The following is a 23,098-nucleotide window of genomic DNA, read 5'->3' on the forward strand; positions in this document are numbered from 1 at the left end:
GCCGGCGGCGCGCGACTCCGAGAGCGACCGCCGCTTATCGCGACCCTACCGGCCGACGGCGGGCTCCGGCGGCGGCCGACAGGGGCGCCGATCGCCGCCCCGGCCGTCCGCCCGGCCTGACCCGCGCGCCGGCCAGCAGGCGGCAGACGGACTCGACAGCGGCGCCGCCGTCGCCAGCGCTTTATCGCGCTGTCGTCCACCGTTCACTGCCCCCTGATCCTCTTGCTGGGCCGTGAGGACTGTTACCACGTGTCCGTCCTGCCCTTCCGTCCGCGTCCGCACGGGCACAGGAGCGTGCAGCGCTTCCTGCACAGCGCAATGCCCAGACTCCAAACAAAGCGCACCCGACTGATGGAGCCGTGTGTATTGCGCACTCAAGGCGTACATAGCACACACCAGAGGGCCGGCTTCAACACTCACCGCCCAAAGGCCAGGAGACTCGCCCATCCATCGGAGCGAGACCTCGGAAACCACCGCAGCTGGAGAACCCACGACCGTCGACAATGGATCACAGACGGATGGCTGACCCCCGACACCAAATCAGCTGAGTAAATTGACCAGACGTTACACGGTAGCTCCCTACAGGCGGCGGCGGCGGCGCGGGAGCCAAGCGACAGCCCGCGGACGCCCGCTTCAGCAAAGCCGGCCACCGTCCGCGTCCGCCCAGACACTATGTGTTGTCCTCGGTCCTCGGTTCTCGGTCCGCTCTCGGTCCGCTCAGCCCTCGGTTCAGTCCGCGTTAAAGCACGCCGCCTCAGCGGGCAGCCACAGCCACAGCTTCGCCCGGCCCGGGGCCTGACAATCACCCACGCCACGGCGGTCCGGCTTCAGCCGCGCACCCGCCGCCCGCCCTCGCACACGCGCGCGCCGAAGCCCCTACTGCCAGCTGGGGGCGCGCCGCCGGCACCACTACCGCCGCACGGGGCGCGCCCCTGCCGCCGCTACAGACAGTCGCGCCGTCTAGCCGGCCTCGCTGAGGAAGCTGTCGGAGAAGACGCGCAGCTCGCTGGCCACGTAGCTGGCCTTGTTGCGCAGCGTCTTGGCGCCGGCGGCCAGCGCCTCGAGCTCCGCCAGTCGAGCATCCAGCTGGGATACCTCCTGCTGCATGTCGCGCACCGTCTCGTCCACCAAGTGGCAGAGGCGAGCGAACGTGCTGGACAGCTCCCTGGTGGCGGCGAGCGCCTGTCAGCTGATGATAACACGCGGAGGGGGGGGGGGGGGAGTCCACAGACTACAAAGTGTCACGGAAACGGAGATGGCAGACGCGCGCACGCCACGCGCGGGTGCGCTGCGAGTCCAAACAGCTTACGCTCAACGACGCGACGGTACTCACTGCTGAACCTGGTGGCTGCAGTTGGAGGACGTCAGGTCGACGATGAGCCGCAGCTTGCGCGTGGCGTGGTCCACGTACTGCTGCTTGAAGCGGCGCTCGCGCACCTTGTTGGTGTACGTCAGACGCTCGTAGAGGTAGAGGCAGCCGTACACGCCGGCCGTGACGGCGATCAGACGCCAGCCGACCGTCTTCATCAGCTGCGGCAGCCGCGACGGAGGGGTCAGCGAGCAGCACCGCACATCGCCAGACAACCACCCTCAGTCCGCACCACAGGCGAACCATGCCGTACAGTCGGCCGGGTTCGCAGCGACGCCCGACACCCTGCTGGGCTCACAACGGAAACGTCTGCCACTAGACGAGCCGAGGGCCATCACTCAGCAGGCGTCGGTTCATCGCGGGAAGAAGGCTCCGAGCATTACGCGAAAGATCAACTCCGACAGAATTCGACGCGTTGGCGTACTGGGTCACACGAGCACCACGACCCTGACGAGGTTGCAGACGGACTTCAGCTTACAAATCCGGCCACCAGGAGGCCTCCGACGGTGCCCTGCGACGTGACCGAGGCGACGGCTATGTTGTTGAGCAGCGTCCAGTCGTCGCGCGGAATGACCGACTTGTCCGGCTCGGGGCTGTGCGGCGTCAGCGGTACGCCGCGCGGCACCTGCAGCACACCGGCACGTGCAGGCGGCGACGGTACGCGAGCATCGGCGGCGCACGCAGCGCTGCGCAGCGGCGTCACGGCGGCATGGGCGCCCGCGGCACACGCCAGGACCGTACAGAACAGGGCACAGGCGATCAGAAGCCCACGACAGACTATCAGTTTACAGGAGAACAGCCCAGGAGCAGCGGTACAGCGGTACAGCGGGGCGGTGCCGCAGTGAGTGCCCGTGATGCCGGTATTCCCGGACACTGGCCTGCGGGGCGCGGCCGGAGACCGGCATCGCAAACAGGCAGAGACATCGGCCAAACCACACGGGAGTCTGCCATACGGCGCCCATGATGCTCAGAGACACATACAAAAATAACTCAAATGGGACACACATATCTACGGTTCACGGCCGTGAACGGGAGGAGCAACAGGTCATGGCGAAAAAACCCGCACTGAATGAATGAATGAATGAATGAACACATGAATGAATGAATGAATCCATGAATGAATGAATGAATGAATGAACGCTGATATCCACACTGATGAATGACATCACACATCGGCGGGTTTCTCAGGTCGTATCTGGCGAGGAGGGGAAGGTGGCGGGGAAGGGGCCGCGGTGGCCGACTCACGGGCTCGACAAATCCCAGCATGGTGACCCGGTTGCCGGCCGAGCCGAGGAAGCGGCGCACCAGGGACGTGATGCCCAGCGTGAAGCGGAACTCGATGTTCTCCTGGCGGCGAGGCGCGCCGTTAGGCCGACACCGGCACCGGGGGCGCGCCGCCGCGGCCGGTCAGCGGCGGGCGGCATCAACACGGCTGGGGTCACCTTCGAGCGGACCGGCCGGCGGTGACAAAACCCTCTGTGACAATGGCGCTCAATGCAGGTCCCGTAGTGTCAGCCCGCTCGCCCGCCCGCTCGTCCGCTCGCTCTCTCGCTCCCTCCCTCGCTGCGGACGGGTGCCGCCCCACGCACCTGGAAGTCGGAGCACAGGTTGTCGCAGTTGAGCCGGTAAAGCACCTGGAAGGGCTCCCGGCGCGGCAGCAGCGACGCCACCAGATGACGCTTCTCGTCCGGTACCAGCCGCGTCATCCGCTCTGAAGGTCAGACCAGGTCAGGTCAGGTAGAGCCAAGTCAGGTTAGGTCACAGCAGACCGGAGGGGACTGCTGGGTCTGGCCTTATTAACACCATCGGGTCAGGGAACGAGCACGGACAGGTGGGTCCATCCACACTCAACGGAATCGACGACAGCACAGCCTCGCAGATGATGAGTCTCCAGCGAACAGGTCACTCAGACAGCACCAGCGGACATGGAGGGGTCAGGCTCTAGGCACTCTGGGTTACAGGCACACGTACACCCTGGGTTACAGCTCTCCCAGCCGCAAAATACCAGAAAAGTTCACGCCTATGGAAAGGGGAAAACTACCCAGCGGGGGGCATCGCCACAGGCACCCAGTGTTATCACAGCTCACAAACTATAACAGCCTACCGTCCTCCTCCTCCCCTGCCCTCCTCGCCCCCAACCTCCCACGGGAAACGCCGTCGGGGTGGTGCAGGAGTGCCTGATGGTCGCAGCGTACCACCCTTCAGGAATGAGTACTGTCAGAAGGCAGGACGGGCGGCGAACGCGGACGAGAGGGCGGACAACCGGTGCCCGGGGAGAACGAGTCCTGTCAGGAGCCACGATGAGGCGGCGAGCACGGACGAGAGGGTGGACGACCGGTGCCCGGGGAGAACGAGTCCTGTCAGGAGCCCCGTTGAGGCGGCGGACACGGACGAGAGAGTGGACAACCGGTGCCAGGCGAGAGGGTGAAAGACCAGCCCCCGCGAAGAAGAAGTCCTGTCAGGAGGCAGGATGAGGCGGCGAACACAGACGAGAGGGTGGACGACCGGCCCTAGCCGGGGAGTCCTGTTAAGAGGCAGAATGAGACGATCAACGTGGGCGAGAGGGTGGACGGCCGATGCACACGAAGAAGGAGTCCTGTCAGGGGGAAAGATGAGGCGGTGAGCACAGGCGAGCGGGTGGACAACCGGCCCTAGCGAAGAGCCGACTGACGCGTCATATCCTTCTGGTTGGCCTCAATGTTGGAGGCGACGGCGTCCGACAGGCGACTCTTGAGGTTGAGGCCCAGGCCGGCCTCCACGTGGTTGTGCAGCTCCTTCTTGTACACGTTCACCACCAGCGGGTCTGGGTGGAATGGCGCCGAGAACTCGTCCACCATGACCGATAAGCGGCGGATCTCTTCACTCAGTGCTACTGCCACCTGTCGGGACCATTGCGAAGCAGAAGTTATCTCGCATACCGTGAGGTTCAGCGTTCGGTATCGGAATCCACGGCAAGGGAGGACAAACGCGACGAGTACCGCAAGACAGTTGCTAGTCACATGATTATCACAACACGCACAGGGTTTTTTTATTTAAAAATATCACATCCTGTGATGGGATGGGAGACGTTTTCATTGGCGCACCAGATACGGGGGGAAGTAAACATTTGCTCACCATTTGGTCCCGAGCTTAGCTGAAGATGGCATAAAACTTTCCGAAAGCACGCAGTGGATGTGTATACAGACTGCCAAATATCGGAGTTGGCCCCAGCAGGTCAACTAGTGACGTTCAACTGGGCCAAGTATAACACACAACACAACTACCACAATGTTCATACAGCACGTCGCTACATGCTCGAGAACAATTGAGAAAAGACATTACGTTCTTCGAAACAAAACATACACAGACCAGGGACCTAAAGTGACTTTGGGAAATTGCAACTGCAAAATATGCGCAATGCATCTAAGTCAAAGCAGACGACATGCTAGAGGCATGACAAACTCAACAGCATTATTGTTAACTGCTTCCCTTGGCTCAGAAGGGGCAAATGAGGTGTGAGATGTTGCCAACTGCCCTCACCCCACGCGGATCACGATGAAGTCAGGATCGACCATCGGTGGCGTGGCGTGGCGTAACGTGGCGTGGCGTGGCGTGGTGTGTGGCGTGTGGCGTGGCGGCGTGGCGTGGCGTGGCGTGGCGTGGGTGGCGTGGCGTGGCGTGGCGTGGCGTGGCGTGGCGTGGGCGTGGCGTGGCGTGGCATGGCGTGGAGTGGCGTGGCGTGGCGTGCGTGGCGTGGCGTGGCGTGGCGTGGCGTGGCGTGGCGTGGCGTGGCGTGACCCCCGCTGCCCGAGCGCGCGCGCATTGCCCTACCTTGCGTTCGACGTCCTCAGTCATAGCGTATATTTTTTCCTTCATCACGCCGGTGATGAGGTTCAGCTCCTTGTCGGTGAAGTTGATGCGGTCGATCAGCCGGCGCCGCGCGGCCGTCTGCTCCGCCTTCATGGCCAGCGCCCGCTCGTACAGGCCATCCATCATGGCCTGCAGCGCCCTGTCACGGACGACGCGCGGCATCATCGACTGTGGAGCCGCCGTTGGTGCCCGGCCACACCTATACGCTGGCCCCATGAGCTCCAGAACATCCGAGCTCAGGTCCGAGGTCAACAGCAGCGACAGCGGCGGCGCTCTCACACGAGATGATCGGGGTCTCAGGCGGGAAGCAGCCTCCAGCGGCTCTCGGCAGCATGTGAAACCACACAGCGGAGAGTCGGTGACGGCGGGCCGCTGGTACCGCAGCGTGCGGCTTCAGGCTTGCGAGGGAAGGGTCACGGGTCCGACACTCAGCACCGGAAGCGGTTCCAATGTCCACCCCGCTGGGCGTGCCAGTCTCCCCACACCGGTGACTGCACAGTGACAGTACAGCCAGGAGCCCGGCTCGACATACCCGGTGATGGAGGTGCCGCGCTGTGTGTGCTGCTGGAACTTGGTGCGCACCGCCGACTGCGAGATGCACTCCTCGAACCGGCGTTCGAACTCCTGGAACTCGAAGTAGCGGCTCTGGAAACCCTCCGCCGGCACTGTGGGCACGGTGGGCGACGTGTGACGCCGAAACTGGACGCCACGGCTGGACGGCCGCAGCAGCCACACTCGCGTCGTTATCAGCTCCAGCGGTAGCCAGCACAGCGGCCCGTCTAAACACAGTCACTCCTTGGCTGGCTGTGAGCATGACGCTGAGGCCTGGCACCTGGCAGTGCGCAGCTGTCCGATCCTAAGTACGAGAGCGTCACCGTCTATGCGCCGGTCTGTTTACCGGGTCGCGGCGGCGCCTCCTCGCGCTGCTCCGACAGCCGCTGCTGCAGACACTCCTTGGCCGACACGAAGAACACGCGCTGCTCGGCCTCGGCCCGGGACGCCACCTGCAGCTCGTCCGCCAGGAAGGCCACCGTCCGCTCCAGGTGCTGCTGCCGCACCTGACGCACACCCGCACACAACCGCGGCGTCAGTACCGCACACACCCACAGCGTCAGCACCGCACACATCTGCAGCGTCAGCACCGCACACACCCATGCGTGGGCGGCACCCGCACCCGCCACTGAGGCGGACAGTGGTGCTTCCGGCCCGCTGGACTGGCGGTCCGAACAGGCGCCAACAGTCTGAACAAACTGACACACGACACTCGTCCAACTAGGCTGACCGTCGCAGCGTAAGCGTGTCGTCCACACCAAGCTCATGCCAACACAAGACGTGAGAGCCAAAGAGCCAGGTGTACAAAGCGCATATGCATCCTACTGGGGACGACAGTTCGGCGACAGCAGGTCCAGCCGGCTGTCGCCCGTCTGCAATTAAGCCCAGGCATAGGAGTAGTTTAACACCACATATTTTGGTTTTCGCAAGTTGGCACTTCAGGAAGCATACTTGTGAAACATCTAAGCAAATCCATCGCCCTAAAAATATAAACCGGCTCCAAAAATTTTCATCGGCATATTTTCGAGATACTTGCAAAACCACTCCCCACCGTACCTTCAATGGACAGGCAGATGGAACAAAGATAAAACATTTTTTGCACACGTTATGATGGACGTACCAAGGGATTATAATTTTCTCAGGGGTGCCATGCAGAAGGGAGACATAGAAGATATTTGGTATTTATTTTTTAGCTTCTTCAAGACTTGCGTTCCTATTACTTTGATGTTTCCAGTAATTTTAGATTATTACTTTTTATAGTTCCTTCCTTCCAGATGAAAATACTACCATGAGTGATGTCACGGGAAGGAATGGAGAGGGCCGAATGGAAAATAGGCGCTATACTCTCAGCCCCCGCTTCAATGGACAGATTCACATTAATTCGGGAAGAAGGCGCATTTATATGTACTGACATATCTGGTGTCAATTTTGCATTCATGTTTAGGCTCAGGACACATGCGGAGTTCTACCGAGTGCCATGGTGGCCGGGCTTGTGACAAATAGTAAAGGTGCGCCTCATGTTTACGACGCACGCCTTTACAGTTAGCCATATATTATATGGCATATTTTATATGTATAGGCTGCTCTTTCTAATATACTACACATTTTCCTATACTATATGTCATTATACTATGGCAAACTAGCGTACTGTTGCCCATACATTAGACACGCGTCACTGTGTTATATCATCATCTTTAGCAAGGACGCCTTAAGTCCTAGAACTTTTTTTCGATGTTCCATTGAGCCCTTCCATAACAGGCACAACAGCAAGCGGTTTTTGCAGCGATTTGGAAAATATGACCATAAAGAGGTTTTTGGGAGCCGATTAAGCAATGGGAATGACAGATGCGCCTAGATATGGCCCAAGTATAACCCCCCAGAGTGTCACTCGCGACAGCCGACATTGCCGTGTTAAGCTGCCCCGCGCCAGGCAGCTGGTGACCTGTTCCCAGTGGTAAGCCTCTGGCTGGCGCCGGCTGTGCCCTGGCTCGGCGGCTGGACGGAGGTCACCCTCGGTCACCTCGGTGGTTACTGGTTCAGGAGCAGCAACTGCACAGGCCGCTGACTCCGCGACCACAGCCACGCTACGAGGCGCTCAAGTGAGGAGGGCTCCTTTACGAAGCGGCGTCAGCACGTTCACTCCAGCGGAACGGCACATTTTAAATCCGGAAAATATGCTTCTTCACATTAGTTAGTTTTGGTTGGACGATAACCGACAGGAGAAGAACCAAAGCAACAGTGATATGTTTGCTCATCCGTGCTGGCAGCAGACTGTCTTTGAGAGAGTACGTGGTGCGTCAAGCCGGAGGCAATCTCGAACATGACGCAGTGGGGCTTCAACCGTCGGCGACAGGGCACCGCGGAGTGGAGGGGACGCCGTGACGCAGTGGGGCTTCAACCGTCGGCGACAGGGCACCGCGGAGTGGAGGGGACGCCGTGACGCAGTGGGGCTCCGACCGTCGGCGACAGGGCGCCGCGGAGTGGAGGGGACGCCGTGACGCAGCGGGGCTCCGACCGTCGGCGACAGGGCGCCGCGGAGTGGAGAGGACGCCGTGACGCAGTGGAGCTCCGACCGTCGGCGACAGGGCGCCGCGGAGTGGAGGGGACGCCGTGACGCAGTGGGGCTCCGACCGTCGGCGACAGGGCGCCGCGGAGTGGAGGGGACGCCGTGGCGCAGCGGGGCTCCGACCGTCGGCGGCAGGGCACCGCGCAGTGCAGGGGACGTAGATCTTTCCCGGCCGCGCGAGAAGTAGCACCACACAAATTATCGAATGCACTGAGCATTGGCCCATACATGGCAAGGTAAGTGTACACCCTGACCACTTCTCCCCCACCCGGGGTTTACAAAGTTTCGCCGAAGATGAGGGTTAGCATCCAAACTACCGTGGAGCAGACTTCGTAGCGACATGCCAAGCAAACCACCATGCATAACACATTTTGCTACGAAGTCAATGGGCATTTTTCACGCGCCTTATTTTCTGCATTTAAACGCAACTCATTTTCTGCTTTTAAATGCAACACACTTTCTGCTTTTAAGGCCGATGTTGCACATTCCATTGTCATGCCCGGTGCCAAATTACTAATGCGTTCTGCCGACAGCTAATAAACAGAACTAAAAACCGCCCGCCCGACACGACACGTTGCAGCTGTCACGCTAAAACTGTTCATGTGAATAATGGCACGGTCAGCCAGGCACAAACACATTTCACAAACGCAGCCGGCATCTGAGGTCAGTCATGCCCTTTGAGCGGACCGAGCGCCGCTCCATTAGCTTTCTGGGTGGATTGCCGGCCGGGCCGTCAGCGACACCTGACCTCACGAGCCGGTCCACGGGCGGCGCCGACATGACGTCAGAGTGGCGCCGCCGCCACGCGCCGGCCGCGCCTAATGATGGCATCACGGACCGCTCAGAGGCCCTGCGCGGCCCGCACGCCGACGGCCGTGTGAAGGCGCTGCTGGCCACGGCTACCCCGCACCGCATGCAAGAGGCACGACGGCTGGTCCAAGGTCGCCAGGTCACAAACGGCCCTGCTGCTCAAAGGCCCTGCGCGGCCCGCACGCCGACGGCCGTGTGTAGGCGCTGCTGGCCACGGCTACCCCACACCGCATGCAAGAGGCACGGGGGCTGGTCCACGGTCGTCAGGCTACAAGCGGCCCACATCGCCAAGTTCGCGCCGAAAATCGCTACGTTTGGCGCCAAGTCGACCGTGAACCTCAAAGTTCCCGTTACTCGTCCATTTTCCGCGCAATTATCTGTTGTATGTGAGCACATATTCTAGTTGTTATAACTATGCGTAATGCTGTTATAACTAATGCGTGAATGCTGGCATACAGCCCAACACCATTCATTATCAGCATTTGCAGCGAAGGCGTTTCACCCGAGGATTGCCGGCCATGCGATTTAGGTTATAGGACCGTTCATAAATTATGTTGCGGTCTTCTGATTGTTCCATTCCATATTTCAACCCCTCCCTCTTCGCTGGTTAGACACCGGTTGCGTTGGGCGAAACAGCCCTCGCCCCGCTACGGCGTGCAAGCGAAGCGTCCCAGAAGTGTAACGTTCGTTTCGCCCCTTGAGCTCACAGTGCGGATCAAGGACGGGGATGTTGCTGGTCGTAGAGGAAACCAACAGCATCCGACGTTGAAAATTTTAAAATATCTTACGACTTAGCATATTTTGAAACCACACCTGAGCATGATGCTACGCCTATCAACCCCTGCCCATCCATGCGTAACGCAATATAGGGACGACTCCACACGATCGAGGACTTCTGTCCCGTGACTCTGGTTTTGAGTTCGTGAAAAAGCTCGCTGTCTGAACTTTGCATAAAAGGAACCGCTATGCACGTCGCCACGTCTCTTTTATGGCAGTGAGAGGCTCAGATGACTCAGGGACTCCAATGCTCAGGGACAGGGACTCCAAGGGTCGTATTAGCGCTCAGGGGTAATGACACAACCGGGATATGAACTCGGGCCCACAAGCAGAAGTCCGTCGCGCTAACCCCTCGGCCGGCACTCACCCAGCTGCTTGGCCCAACTGCTATACAGTGGCCAGCTGGTCCTGGCCAGGGGCGCATGTCGGGCCATTACTGCCCCAGCTGCTTGGCCCGGCTTTTATACAGTAGCCAGCTAGCAGCTGGCAGGAGGAGCAGCTGTTTGGCCCAACTGTTATACAGTAGCCAGCTAGCAGCTGACCGGAGGAGCAGCTATTTGGCCCAACTGTTATAAAGTAGCCAGCTAGCAGCTGGTAGGAGGAGCAGCTGTTTGGCCCAACCGTTACACGGTAGCCAGCTACCAGCTGTTCGGCTCGACCGTTATACAGCGGCTAGCTGGGCACTTGGCCAGAGGAGCAGCTGTTCGGCTCGGCCTTTATACAGTGGCCAGTTGGTCCTGGCCAGCGGCGCATGCCGGCATGTGGCGGCCGTGTCATAGTGTTTCACGACACGACAGATAGCCCTCCACGGTCCCCCTCGGCGCAAAGGTCAGAGGCAAACTCATCCGTCGAGTTGAGCATTACCTAAGGCAAACAGCACACATGCCAGAGACTGCAGCAAAATAAAATGCACAAAAACACGCAACCACAAACCACGTATAATCAACAGTAACGGTGATCAACAGTAACGGTCATGGTCTACGTAACGCGGGCTTTGTGGGATATTTCCAGCATAATATATTCGATTTCTGGGTAGTAGCAGAGGCCGGCAGTTTTCTGCATCGTAATCGCCAATCGTCGCGTAATATATGACCTCGCCAAGTGCTCTGATAAAATCGCCAGTTTGGCAACTTTCGTCCACACTGGCAACCCTGGACCGGTCCCATCCAAGGTTGCGTGTTCTTCAACGAGTTGCATTGCATCCCCGCCTCCATGTAAGTACATCGTCCGAGAGGACTTTCACATGCTACATCATGCATGCATGCACGTACAAATTACATGGGTGCCTTATATTAACAAGACCATAAAAAGCTTAACAGACGTCATCCACACCATCACCATCACCTGCAATCTGTATCATCATCTTCGTCATCACAGGCAATCTATATCATCATCTAAACCCGCACCATAGGAAAGAGGAAGAGACACATCGCTAGTTGCGTTTGAGAACCGATTTCTCGAACAGCGTGTTCGGAGCCGCACAAGGCCGCTGCTGTCGCTAATCCCACCCCCGTCCGACACAATGTCCACGCCGCTCTGACCTGTTCGTCAGAGGTCGCCCTGGCGGTTACGCAATGGGTCCAGTCCCGTGCCCTGCACTGCACGCTCCGCCGCACACGGAGCCGGCAGACAGCGCAAGCAGACGGCGGAAAGACACGACCACTGGCGCACTGGCTCTGGCTCATTGGCGGGCTCACTGCCAATCGATTGTCTCTCAGCGCATGGTGTTGCGTTCACACTTATTGCATGAAAATCGCACAGAAGCCCTCCCTCAGGCCTAGGGAAAGGGTCGCGGATGGGTGGCCAGGAGGTCGAGGAGCCACATCTCGGAGAGGGCGGTCCGCCTGGCCCGATCATAGCCATAACAGTCAGCTGACAGCTAGCCAGGGAGAGGCATCTCGACAGAGCCCGGCCGTGACATGACGTGGCAAGAAGGCAACGGGACAGCCCGCTGCGGGACACTGGCAAAACGGCTGGAGGCAAAATCATCGGGCGAAATGGACACCCAATACCGCGGTCCTGGAGCTGGAGTACAAACAATAAGCAGCACTTCGTATGCGCCCGGAGTCTAATGCCAACCGCGCAAAGCAAAGCAGCCGACACTAGCACTTCAGCTTGAGTCGATAGCAGTGCGGCGTCATCACGACATCGACTCAAGTCCGCCAACACTAAAGACTTAAAAGCCCGTTTTAGCAGTCTGATGATATCCTGCACGAATTTCAGCTGGAAAAAATAGTATCGTAGTATTGTACGCATCTTAGACCCAGCTGTGACGTAGAAAGTGCAGATAGTACAAGCAATCAGGAACAGTCAGTCATTTTCCTTGGGGGTCTACAAAAAGCGGAACAGAGGACGGGCACTTTTTCCTAGAATTTGGGCAAAGTGAGGGCATGGAGTAAACACATGTCTATCGAGGGCCTCGTGTAAAAAGCTTATTTGTCGTTGGATGCATGTGGTTTACCTACTGCATGTGAAGGGAAATGCGTGAAAACCAGTGTCCTAGAATTGCCGACTTTGGGTGTAAGACAACCTATGAGGAGGAATTTTTCACTCCTTTTCCCCATATTTGATGTGAAGTTTTCACTCCCACCTAATATTGTCTAAACGTACATACCCAACCCATATTTCCCTTTCCGAGGTTTTAAGATGTCACATAAGTCCGAGCTCATTTGAAACCACCAAGCATAAGCAAGGCTCCACAGAACCTGGACACCCATAGCTATATCCTGCCTCACCTACATCTGAATCACGCCTATGTATGCACAGAGCAAGGGCATCAGGTACCTTGAAGCCCGAGAGCCCCAGCGACTCCAGCCGCTTGCATGCATCAAGTTTCGTTGGTTTACGTGGTGTATCACAATCTTCAGCTGTGTGTCAAATGCAAGGTTTTCACGCATCCCCTTTTTTTTGGGGGGGGGGAGGGTCACACCACACAAACATCACAGCAAAGCAAAGCCTGATATAAACACCAGCAAAGTCTGGTAGAGAATTTCACTGCTATCTTTCTTTTACCGAAGACACTTGACCACTAAATTGCATCACTCCCGAAATGTAGGAGTGAGAAATGCCAAAAATGTCCTCTTAATGAAATCTAAAAGCTGAATACCACGACTTGAGCACTCAGTTTCCCAAATTTTCAGTCAGGTTAGTTGATTATAAAACTTGACCAAACAACTCTGAGCCTCTATATCAATTAAGTTACTCTTATTTTTATCCGTCCCATACATGCGTGATGCAACTTCATTTTTCCTTCCTTTCCAATCATCTTTAAAGACACCAACTACGGCTTAAAATGTTGACCAATCTCTCTGCAAAATGTTCCAACAGCAAACTCGCATATATTTCATACATAAATTGAATTAATTCACCAGTCGCCCAAACATGTTTGATATGTACCCAAGAGTGAACAATTCGTAGGGAACGAGACGATTTGAAGCACGGAACATATTTTTACCACCATTGTTGTCCTTTTTATCACCCAGTTAGCGGGGTTTTTTTTTTTGGTTCATGACGGGGCTCAATAATGATAAATCTAAGAATCCCTACCTCACCACGTTACATCATCCTGCTGTACATAGCTTTGGGACAGACTTGGCGCAGCTAATACAGTGTTTGGAAGCGAAATGCATTAAAATCATGTAGGTTGGCGGGCATGATTGATATCTATATTGTGTGGTTGAGTTGGATGACCCTGTCTGCCAGCAAACCGTCCAAAAAATACTGACATTTCGTGTGGGGGAGCAAAAAGAGGTCTGCCCTTAATAAGTCGGTAAGTTTCTCCTGTGAAGTAACTCAATGCTAACCTTACCTGCTTTCATCACCTGATTTGTAACCAGATTTATATATTTTCTGTTCAAATGTATCGAGTTTTGTTCGTAAAACAAATTATGATCGCACAAGAAATGTAATCAAACTAGTTTGTTCCATAGCTTGACTATTTGCCTCACATTCGTTGAAGTGGCCCCTTATGTCTGCTTTAATAAGGTGTTGTTCATAGTTGCCATAGTTTGCTGGTTGGCAAATGACTTTACTGTAGATATACACTATATTTTTAGCACAGGAATACTCTCAGTGCATAGTAATTACAATATGAGATAGACATCTGTTTTTAGCAGATCATCACATTTCAAAGGCAAAGCCAACACCTCAAACTAAAAGAAATTAAATATGAATAATTAATCCTTAATGGATGCCTTTAAAGCAGCAGAAATGGCAAGCAGCAAAACTAGTTTTGTGGCCGAATATAAGTTATGTTATGTTTGGAGATAAGAGATTGTTTTGTGGAGCACACTCACCATTGCCCTTGACAGAGGCTAACCATGACAATCAGAATAAGTTGTTCGAAGTGATTTGAGGGGGTTTGACTCGTGTGTTTTTAACTGTCTGGGGTCAACAAGCTGACACATATTAATTGAACCAAAATGCAAGTCGAAACCAGCCAAAAGTACATTTTACCACGTTTCAATACAAGTGCTGCTGGCAAGAAATAAGTGGGGGTGAGTTGAGATGATGTTCAGAATATGGGCTATCCTAAAATATGTTAAGTTGGTTAATTGTATGACAAGTGGCAGCAGGAATTTTGCAGGAATCAGTGACTCACAAATGTTGCTGTGATGCAAATAGGTTAGACAGGATGAGATAAAGTAAGGCTTCTTTAGATTAGGCTTAGACCACTTCCATGGACATAAACACTGGTGTTTTGCAAGAAATAGTGACATGCTATTTGTATTTCCCGACCCCATCTTAGCAGACGCCAAAATTTGTCTGTTGTGTTTGTTTAATCTTTTGATGTGATGAGGTGCAGCATCCACAGGCCTTTTTGTTTAAATGTTTTATGCTTGTTTAATTTTTGGTTGTTTTTGTTGTTGAATTCCTTCGCTTTATTTCGCGATAACAAAATCCTATGGAAGGGAAGTGCAAAGTGCGACATCAAAACATTGGTGTTACAGAATTTGGATGTTCATTACATTATTGTAAAATCACTATTATTTAATGTTTTCCGTTTCACTGTAACAACCTAGGAGGTTTTTTTCATTTTTGTCATGACTTGTGATATAAAATCCAAGCCAACTTTAAATGCATGTCCTTGTTTGTCTGTGTGAACTTTAAATGCATGTCTCACTGACACATAAGTCCCAATTTTGTAACTTGAATTGTTCACTCTTGTGCTGTCTTTTTATGATGAAATTTTTCACTCCCACCCTAGTTCAAAAGCAATTCTAGCTCACTGATAAAAAACAGATTTCGCTTATCAAATTGTTTCATATAATACAACTTTAAACATACGTTATGCAAAATAGTTTAAATTTTTCATTGTATTTACCGGTCATGAAAAATGCTAGTATAACCATTCGAGGACACTCTTTTTCACCGGAAAGCTGTTTTCTTCCAACACATGTAAAGCTGATATTTTTTCCTTGCAAAACTGAGTAAGAGACAGCGGCGTTGGAGCATGAGACGGGCGCCAGGAAGAGCTGTGCTGACCCTCCCCTCGTTCTGCTAAAAGTATGAGGAGTTTCTTCTTCCCTACAGTTAAGGGAAGAAGAAATTCAAACACAATTCTCCTCCATCAACAACAGTGATATGATACTGCGCCCATTGACACGGACTCGACTGTCTATCCACCCGTCGCTACGCACACCATTTGCAACGCGCAGGGAAGGCGTGTGTCGAACAGAGATCACGTGGGAACCACCTAGCAACGTTTGCGAGCTGCGCGCCAACATCAGTTCCAGGCGTATGTCCACAGCCACCTGGCGTCGGTCTCGACAGCTACAGCCACCGGCGTCGGTCTCGACGGCTACAGCAGCGTTCAGCCGCGCGAGGCGGCTTCTCATACCAGATATCCCGCCTGTGGACTCTGAGACTAGTCTAGGCCCCATCGCCCGCGGCAGACTTGTCCCTGATTCAGCTACGTTCGGAATCCACCTCGATCACATTACATTCATTCCGACTTTGACTTCCAGCAGCTTTTCGAGAACCCAGCTCTCGTCTTCACGGATTAGATCTGGAACCGCGTAGGACGGGTAAAAATGCCGCGTTGGACAACCTGCAAGTTCAGCTCCTCATGTTACTACTTCTGCACTTCTTAGCCTAGCTCCACTGGCGAGTAATCATCACCAGTCATAACATCGTGTATTTTAACTAATTGCGGCAATCCTGCAATAGGGAAGTTTTGACGGGGTTCTAGGATAAAGGTCCGGCTCACGACAAGGTTTGCGTCGCTTAACTTAAAAATGGGAGAAAACATGCTAGAAGTGCTCTAGAGGATGCTGCCCACGGGACTGATAGTCCCAAGCCATCAACCGGTTTGACCGCAGGTCTCACTGTAGCAAGAAACAATCTACGCACTTTTGATTTCTGTCGTAAGAGCTCACGGACCAAAAACAACTCATGCTGACCGACGAGTCCTTTCTACCGATGACTCGTAACAGAAAATAAAGCAAAACCGGCCTGTGCCCTACTCATGTAATAGCACGAATCACAACCTTTCAATGCGTAAGTTTGTAGTTCCGATAGATAAAAATAGGTCACGGTCAAACACGACGCTACTTGTACACATTATACCGCTGAACTGTACTTCCACTGCTCGTCTTTCAGATCGGAGTGATTTTCCAAGTTCTCTGAGGGGGTGACACCTCACAATACTACGACGTGACCTGACCTGACCTGATTCGACTGACCTCACTGCCGGCGTGAATATGACTTTAATATGGCGAACACTCTCCCTTGGTGGGTCACCTTAGCGTAGTGCAAACAACCTATGACATTTTGTGTGATGATCCGGTGTCACCTGGAGTCTCACTGGTCACACGATTGCAAAGCGCACTGGGATATGAATAATATTGACTCGCGTAGTGCTACAGCCTTTTAAATAGCACGCTGATTGAACAAAATAGGACTCTAGTTTATAACATGTTCCTTTAAAAAGATGAAAAGGGCATACCCTTAAGTGTCAAGCGCCAAAAAATAGTTAGCCCGCGGGCTGTGACTAATGCTACGACATCCTTGTGTCATTACTCTGACCTCTGATGACCCACTGTAGACCGACACGTTCACAAAAGGCACCATTCGCACTCCAGACGGCTAACGACATATTTGCTTTATTCCTAGCGTGCGTCTTATTGGTGATGGCAAGATGGTTCACACGAATAGATTAGAGCCTGTGGAGATGGACCCAACGACTTCCCATACGACACCCCTGCGAATAAGCGTGCAGAACATCTTGCTTAGCAAACGAATTACTTAGACATTTTGCAAGGAACAACATTTTCCCGACCAGCACTATGGCGTCTTCAAGGTCTCATAGAACCCACAAACTTCTCGGTCTAAAAAAATCCAAAAGGTGATTTCATGCCGCCACTCTCCATATTCTGAAAAATCCACATTGTCGACACTACCAGGTGCGGTCAACTGTCAGCCGACACGGACACGGTGTGCCAGCACCGCGGACCACGGACAGACGGTGTGGCGTCCGGCGGGGACGCACCATCAGGGGCCCTGCGACGACAGTCCTCCATGTCCCTGACACGGCGCCACACTTGATCACCCCCGCTCAAGCTAGAGCGCGCCAGTGAAAGCGGCGCATATATAGCGCCGAGCATGCAGAGCATCACCGGTCCAGGCAGGTCATCCGCTCGCAGACAACATGAGCCCGCTGGTGAGTCCGCCGGTCATCACCCACCAGCGCTGGTCCAATGTTTCCCCAGCCCTAACATATTCTGGTCCAAGATCCCACCAACACTCTGGTTCAATGTGCCACCAACCCCTTATGTATTCAGGTATAATGTCCCACCATCCCTGATGTATCCAGGTCCAATGTCCCAACAGCCCTGCTGTATCCTAGTCCAATGTGCAACCAGCCCTGCTCCATCCTGGTCCAATATCCCACCAGCCCCGCTGTATCCGGACCCAATGTTCCACCATGGTGTATCCCGGTCCCAGCACTACTGCCGCACACGGCTGCTTTTCACGACGCAGTGCTTCGAATGCGTTTTCATGCTCTGTCGGCGGCCTGCTGACAGCTAATCTGCACGCTACCCCCGCAGGCTATAGTGACGGTGCTCTGCATTCTCCTGGTGGCGATCGCCGCCACGCCAGGAGGTGGATATGGCCGCGGTGGATATGGATACGGTGGATACGGATACGGTGGATACGGTGGATATGGCAAGGGAGGAGGAAGATATGGCGGCGGTGGATACGGCAAGGGAGGAGGCAGACACCGCGGTGGATATGGCAAGGGAGGTGGATACGGCGGTGGATACGGAAAGGGCGGTGGTCACTACCGGGGGTAGATACGGCGGCGGTGGATACGGCAAGGGAGGTGGGTATGGCGGAGGTAGATATGGCGGAGGTGGATATCACTAAGTGCTTAACAGCTTCATTCATCGCGCACTGCTTGTCTGCTTACGTTTGCTCACCTATCGATGGCAAATATTTAATGGAGCTGCTTAGAGTTTGCGTGGGACCATCGCCCGGCGCACACTATGCCTTCTCTCTGTGGCGCGCATGCCCAAGTATAGGTCGTCTGAAGGCGAATGTTAATGTTATGCTTGCCGCGGGACAACAGACCACTTCTCTGTCATCCACTACGTGTGTTTCTCTAGCCGAGGGGCCGTTGATCCAACCGCCACATATCCTCAGCATGAAACATGGTGTTCTGTGCAAATTAAAACAATAAAAGGCTGTAAAGCGAAGGTTTCACCGCAGGTACCGAGACGTTCCCAGGCCGAGCTGGCAGTAAGGCCAACTGGCCCGAAATGTTGCCACTCCACCGACCCAGCCAGCCGCAGTTTGTCAAGGGCTACTCAAAGGTTTCTCTTTTAAATTTTTTCCAGGAAATATTCAAGCTTCTGCAACTGGGCAAACACACTTTAAGCCGCGTCCGACCGGGTGGGGGGGAGGGAGGGGGAAGGGTCATGAGGAGAGTTGACTTTTCCTCAACGCTCGCAGGAACAAGAAATTTTTAGCACCTGTTCACCATCACCATCATCATCATCACAAGTTGGCGTCCCTTGTGCGAATTTGAAATATTGGCCTATCACGATCGGTACCATAGGTGGAGTCATACCTCTAGAAAATAACTGACAATCAAATTTGTGTGGCTCATTTGCCATTGTGCAAACTTTCCCTACTTATAGAACAAGATGCCACCTAGCTTTCCGAAAATGCGAGGTCGGTGACCTGTAATTAGGTTATTTTTTGCATTTGTATGATAAATGCATAATTGTAGTTATTTTGTGTAGATTTGGTGTTTGTGCGTGAGGAGGAGTGTTTCCTTCATACACAACCATATCACCACAGATAGAACGACCTTAGCCTAGGTCATGACCTGCCTCTATGGGTGTGCTCAGAAAACAAACGCTGAGCGCAGGGGCAGCTTTGTCGCAGATATATCAGGTAACTTTGCGCGCAGAATTCGTTGACTCCACTGAAAACGCGCTTTGATACCATTCATAATGGGGCCACACTAGGTCATGTAAGAACATGCAAGGTCATATGAGGTCATCCCAGGTCACTAACCTATGTTGCCAGCGACGGAGACGCCAAATGAACAAGTGCGACGCGTTTAACCCCTCATCATCGTGTTTGTGAAGCCGATGACGTATAATTGCATGTACCAACTTACGTTTTCTCAGTTTATTACAAATACAATGTCAAGTGTCAAAGGGACTTTGCATAATGCAGACAACAGCTTTACAACCTTCAGTACTTGTGGATGTGCAACACATTATTTCTGAACACGGAGATGCCCTGTATTGGTAACAAAACAGGTAAGCACCTCACCGTTTTTACATGAATGGCTCATAATTTTGACCCAGGCTAACCTCAGATGATCTTTAAACGGTATTTTAACGTCTGGAATACTTTGGTCCCACATATGCATCTAATAAAACAGGCAGTCATAAGCATATTGTAAAGGCAAGTACCTCTCTTGTAGGCCGCCAGAACCCCAATTTTGAACGTTGTCCTGACCTGAACTGCACCATGCGCGGGAACACAAATGGTCGGAATGGACCACTCACAGCCTCAACGTTCATTGCCATACCCTCGCTATCTGTATTGACGCGCTAACTTCCGATTTAACTGCATCTATCGGAACAACTGTTTTTCACCATTCGTGACCTCTGGTGACCTGACATTTGACCTAAGGTCGAAAGACTGGTGCACGTTCTCCACGATTTGACGAAAACTTCAAAACGATATCTTTGTTTTTCTCATATGGCGTCTGGAAGCTGAGGATCTTTCAGGGGGAAACAGCTTCCCTCGGCAGAGCGCGGTTGTCTCAGGCCCCTGCCGGCCGCGGTTAATGCCCTGTAGTATTGTCAGTTACACAAATGCGAGCTGTTTTTCAATGGAGGCTAATTTTCTTCAAACACATGTAAAACTGCCTTCTTGTTTGTTATTTCTTACAAAACTGAGTTACAGCCAGCGGCGCTGGAGCATGAGACGGGCACTGGGAATAGCTTAACTGAACTGAAGGTACGTGGGCGGCCCTTGAATTTGGCGTATAAGAAATTGAAATACTATTCTTCTCCCTGAAATAGTACTGCCTCACTGGACTCGGACAAAACTGCCCTGCATTTATGTGCCTTGCTCCACTTGCAACTCACCACCAGCGATGGCATAGTGCGTTGAACCAATTAAACCAAGGATGCAAAATCAAAGTTTTGACGGGGTTCCAAGACAACGATACGGTGCAGGACAAAGTTTGCCTCGCTATACTTGGAACTCATAAGAAGGCATACCAGAAGTGTTCTCAAGGATAATGTTGCTCACACGACTGATGGTCCCAAGCCATGAGCCGGTTTGACTATAGTCTCACTGTAGCAAGAAACATTCTACGCACTTTTTATTTCTGTCGTAAGAGCTCACAGGCCAAAGACAACTCATGCTGACCGACGGGTCCTTGCTATCGATGACTGCGGGGATCGGAGATCAAGCAAAACCGATCTCTTCCCTGCTCGTTTACTAACGTGACGCAATCTATCAGTGCCTTGGACCGTAGTTCGCTTGATGAAGCCAGGCCACGGTCAAACAAGACGCTGCTTGCATGTATTATGCCTCTCACCAGTACCTTGTTTCCTCGTCTTTTTAGATCCGACTGATTTCCGCACTTGTCTTGGGACTTGCACATCACAATACTACAACGTGACCCGACCTGACCAGACCCGACTGACCTCACCGCTAGCGTGAACATGACATCGATGTGGCGAGAACTCTCCTCGGTGGGAAACGTTTGTGAAGTGAAAAACCCTATAACATTTCGTACGCTGATCCAGTGTGACCTGGTGCTATATTGGCCGCATGATTACAAACTCCCAAGCGTAGTAAGAGATAAAGAACATTAACTTGCGTAATGCTACAGTTCTTCACTATACAAACTGGCCTAAAATATTACTAGATTTTCAACATATCCCTCCTTAAAAGGTGAAAAAGGCAAACTCTCCAGTGTTCAACACCCACAAAGCGTTAAGCTGCAGGACTGTGATCAGGTAGATACGCTATGGAGCCCTTGCATCATTATTCTGACTTCTGGTGACCCATTGCAAACAGGTATTTTCAAAAAGGCACGATTTCGGGCTCTAGATGGCTAAGAATATCTTAGTTTTAATTCTAGCGTGCGTTTTGTTTGAGATAACGAAAGCAATATTTGCATACGGTTCTTGAGAAACCCTATGCGGTGTGGAGGGGGGGGGGGGGAGGGCTTCTCCATCGGCCCTGGCATGTGTTAATGATTTCATACGCAAGAACAGATTATAGCCTTAGGAGTTGGACCTAACGTTTTCTATACGACATCCTTGCGAATGAGCATAACGAACATTTCACTTGATACATGAATTAGTTCGAGTTTTCAAGATAAAAGACTTTACCGAAAAGCAGTATGGCGTCTTTGGTTTCTTGACAAAGGTCTAAATATCTCCATCTTAGCATACACGATCAACATTGTGATATGACAAAGGCTGATGAAAAGCGTGCCAATGATTACATTTTAGACATCAGAATGTCTCAATTTTCACTTTTGGTCCAAATGTCTCAAACATAACCAATGGCATGCAGCTGATCACATTTGTTCTTTTAAAATGTCCACAACCAAGTCTGGGCTCTGCTTTTGCAACATTGCGTCGTCAACACTGGCAGATGTGGGCAACTGTCAGCCGCCACGGACACGACGCGCCAGCACCGCGGACAGAGGGTGTGGTGTCCGGCGGGAACGCACCAGGCTCTGCGCCGACAGTCCCCCCGTGTTGTGACCATGTCCCTGACATCGCGCCACACTTGGTCACGCCCAGCTCGAGCCACAGCGCGCCAGTGAAAGCGGCGCGTATATAGCGCCGCGCATGCAGGGCATCACCAGTCCCGGCAGGCCATCGACTCGCAGACAACATGAGCCCGCTGGTGAGCCTGCCGCTCACCATCCACCAGCGCTGGTCCAATGTCCCACCAGCCCTGCTGTATCCTGGTCTAATGTCCCACCAGCCCTGATGTATCCAGACCCACTGTCCAACCAGCCCCGAAGTCTCCAGGTCCCCGCACTAATGCCGCACACGGCTGCTTTTGACGACGCAATGCTTCGAATGTGTTTTCATCTTGCACGTAACGTAAACACTGGGAGTAACTGTATACTGTGATCAAGGCGATACACAAGTACCATGTCCGTTCATTGAACTTCAGCCCACAAGTATGGCCTCGGGGGCGGCCGGCGCCAGTGCTCTGCCGACGGCCTGTTGACAGCTAATATGGACGTTATCTCCCGCAGGCTATAGTGACGGTGCTCTGCACTCTCCTGGTGGCGATCGCCGCCACGCCAGGAGGTGGATATGGCCGCGGTGGATACGGCGGTGGCGGATATGGACGCGGCGGATACGGCGGCGGTGGATATGGCAAGGGAGGAGGCGGATATGGCGGCGGTGGATACGGCAAGGGAGGAGGCGGATATGGCGGCGGAGGATACGGCAAGGGAGGGGGCGGATACGGCGGTGGTTACGGCAAGGGAGGAGGTGGATATGGCGGCGGTGGATACGGAAAGGGAGGAGGCGGATACGGCGGCGGATATGGCGGCGGTGGATACGGCAAGGGAGGAGGTGGATACGGCGGTGGATACGGAAAGGGCGGTGGTGGCTATGGGGGTGGATACGGCGGCGGTGGATACGGCAAGGGGGGTGGGTATGGCG

The 23,098-nt window shown here is 53.6% G+C and overlaps 1 protein-coding gene across 3 annotated transcripts in view; it reads right to left on the bottom strand.

The window, feature by feature from the left end:
* Positions 1-341: 341 nt before the first annotated feature.
* The window catches only part of Marf (Mitochondrial assembly regulatory factor), a 70,043-nt gene continuing 47,286 nt past the window's right edge, over positions 342-23,098 (bottom strand). For all 3 annotated transcript variants that reach the window (XM_037229209.1, XM_037229210.1, XM_037229208.1), the window contains exons 8-16: positions 6,117-6,276; positions 5,751-5,883; positions 5,180-5,357; positions 4,041-4,248; positions 2,959-3,080; positions 2,615-2,716; positions 1,848-1,994; positions 1,334-1,530; positions 342-1,165 (exon numbers count right to left, since the gene is read on the bottom strand). In XM_037229209.1, coding sequence (XP_037085104.1) covers positions 961-1,165; positions 1,334-1,530; positions 1,848-1,994; positions 2,615-2,716; positions 2,959-3,080; positions 4,041-4,248; positions 5,180-5,357; positions 5,751-5,883; positions 6,117-6,276 — 1,452 coding nt within the window. In that variant the 3' untranslated portion in view covers positions 342-960. The remainder of the gene's footprint in view (positions 1,166-1,333; positions 1,531-1,847; positions 1,995-2,614; positions 2,717-2,958; positions 3,081-4,040; positions 4,249-5,179; positions 5,358-5,750; positions 5,884-6,116; positions 6,277-23,098) is intronic.

Source organism: Pollicipes pollicipes, unplaced genomic scaffold (genome assembly GCF_011947565.3).
Source record: "Pollicipes pollicipes isolate AB1234 unplaced genomic scaffold, Ppol_2.1 Scaffold_6138;HRSCAF=7277_pilon_pilon_pilon, whole genome shotgun sequence".
NCBI lineage: Eukaryota > Metazoa > Arthropoda > Thecostraca > Pollicipedomorpha > Pollicipedidae > Pollicipes > Pollicipes pollicipes.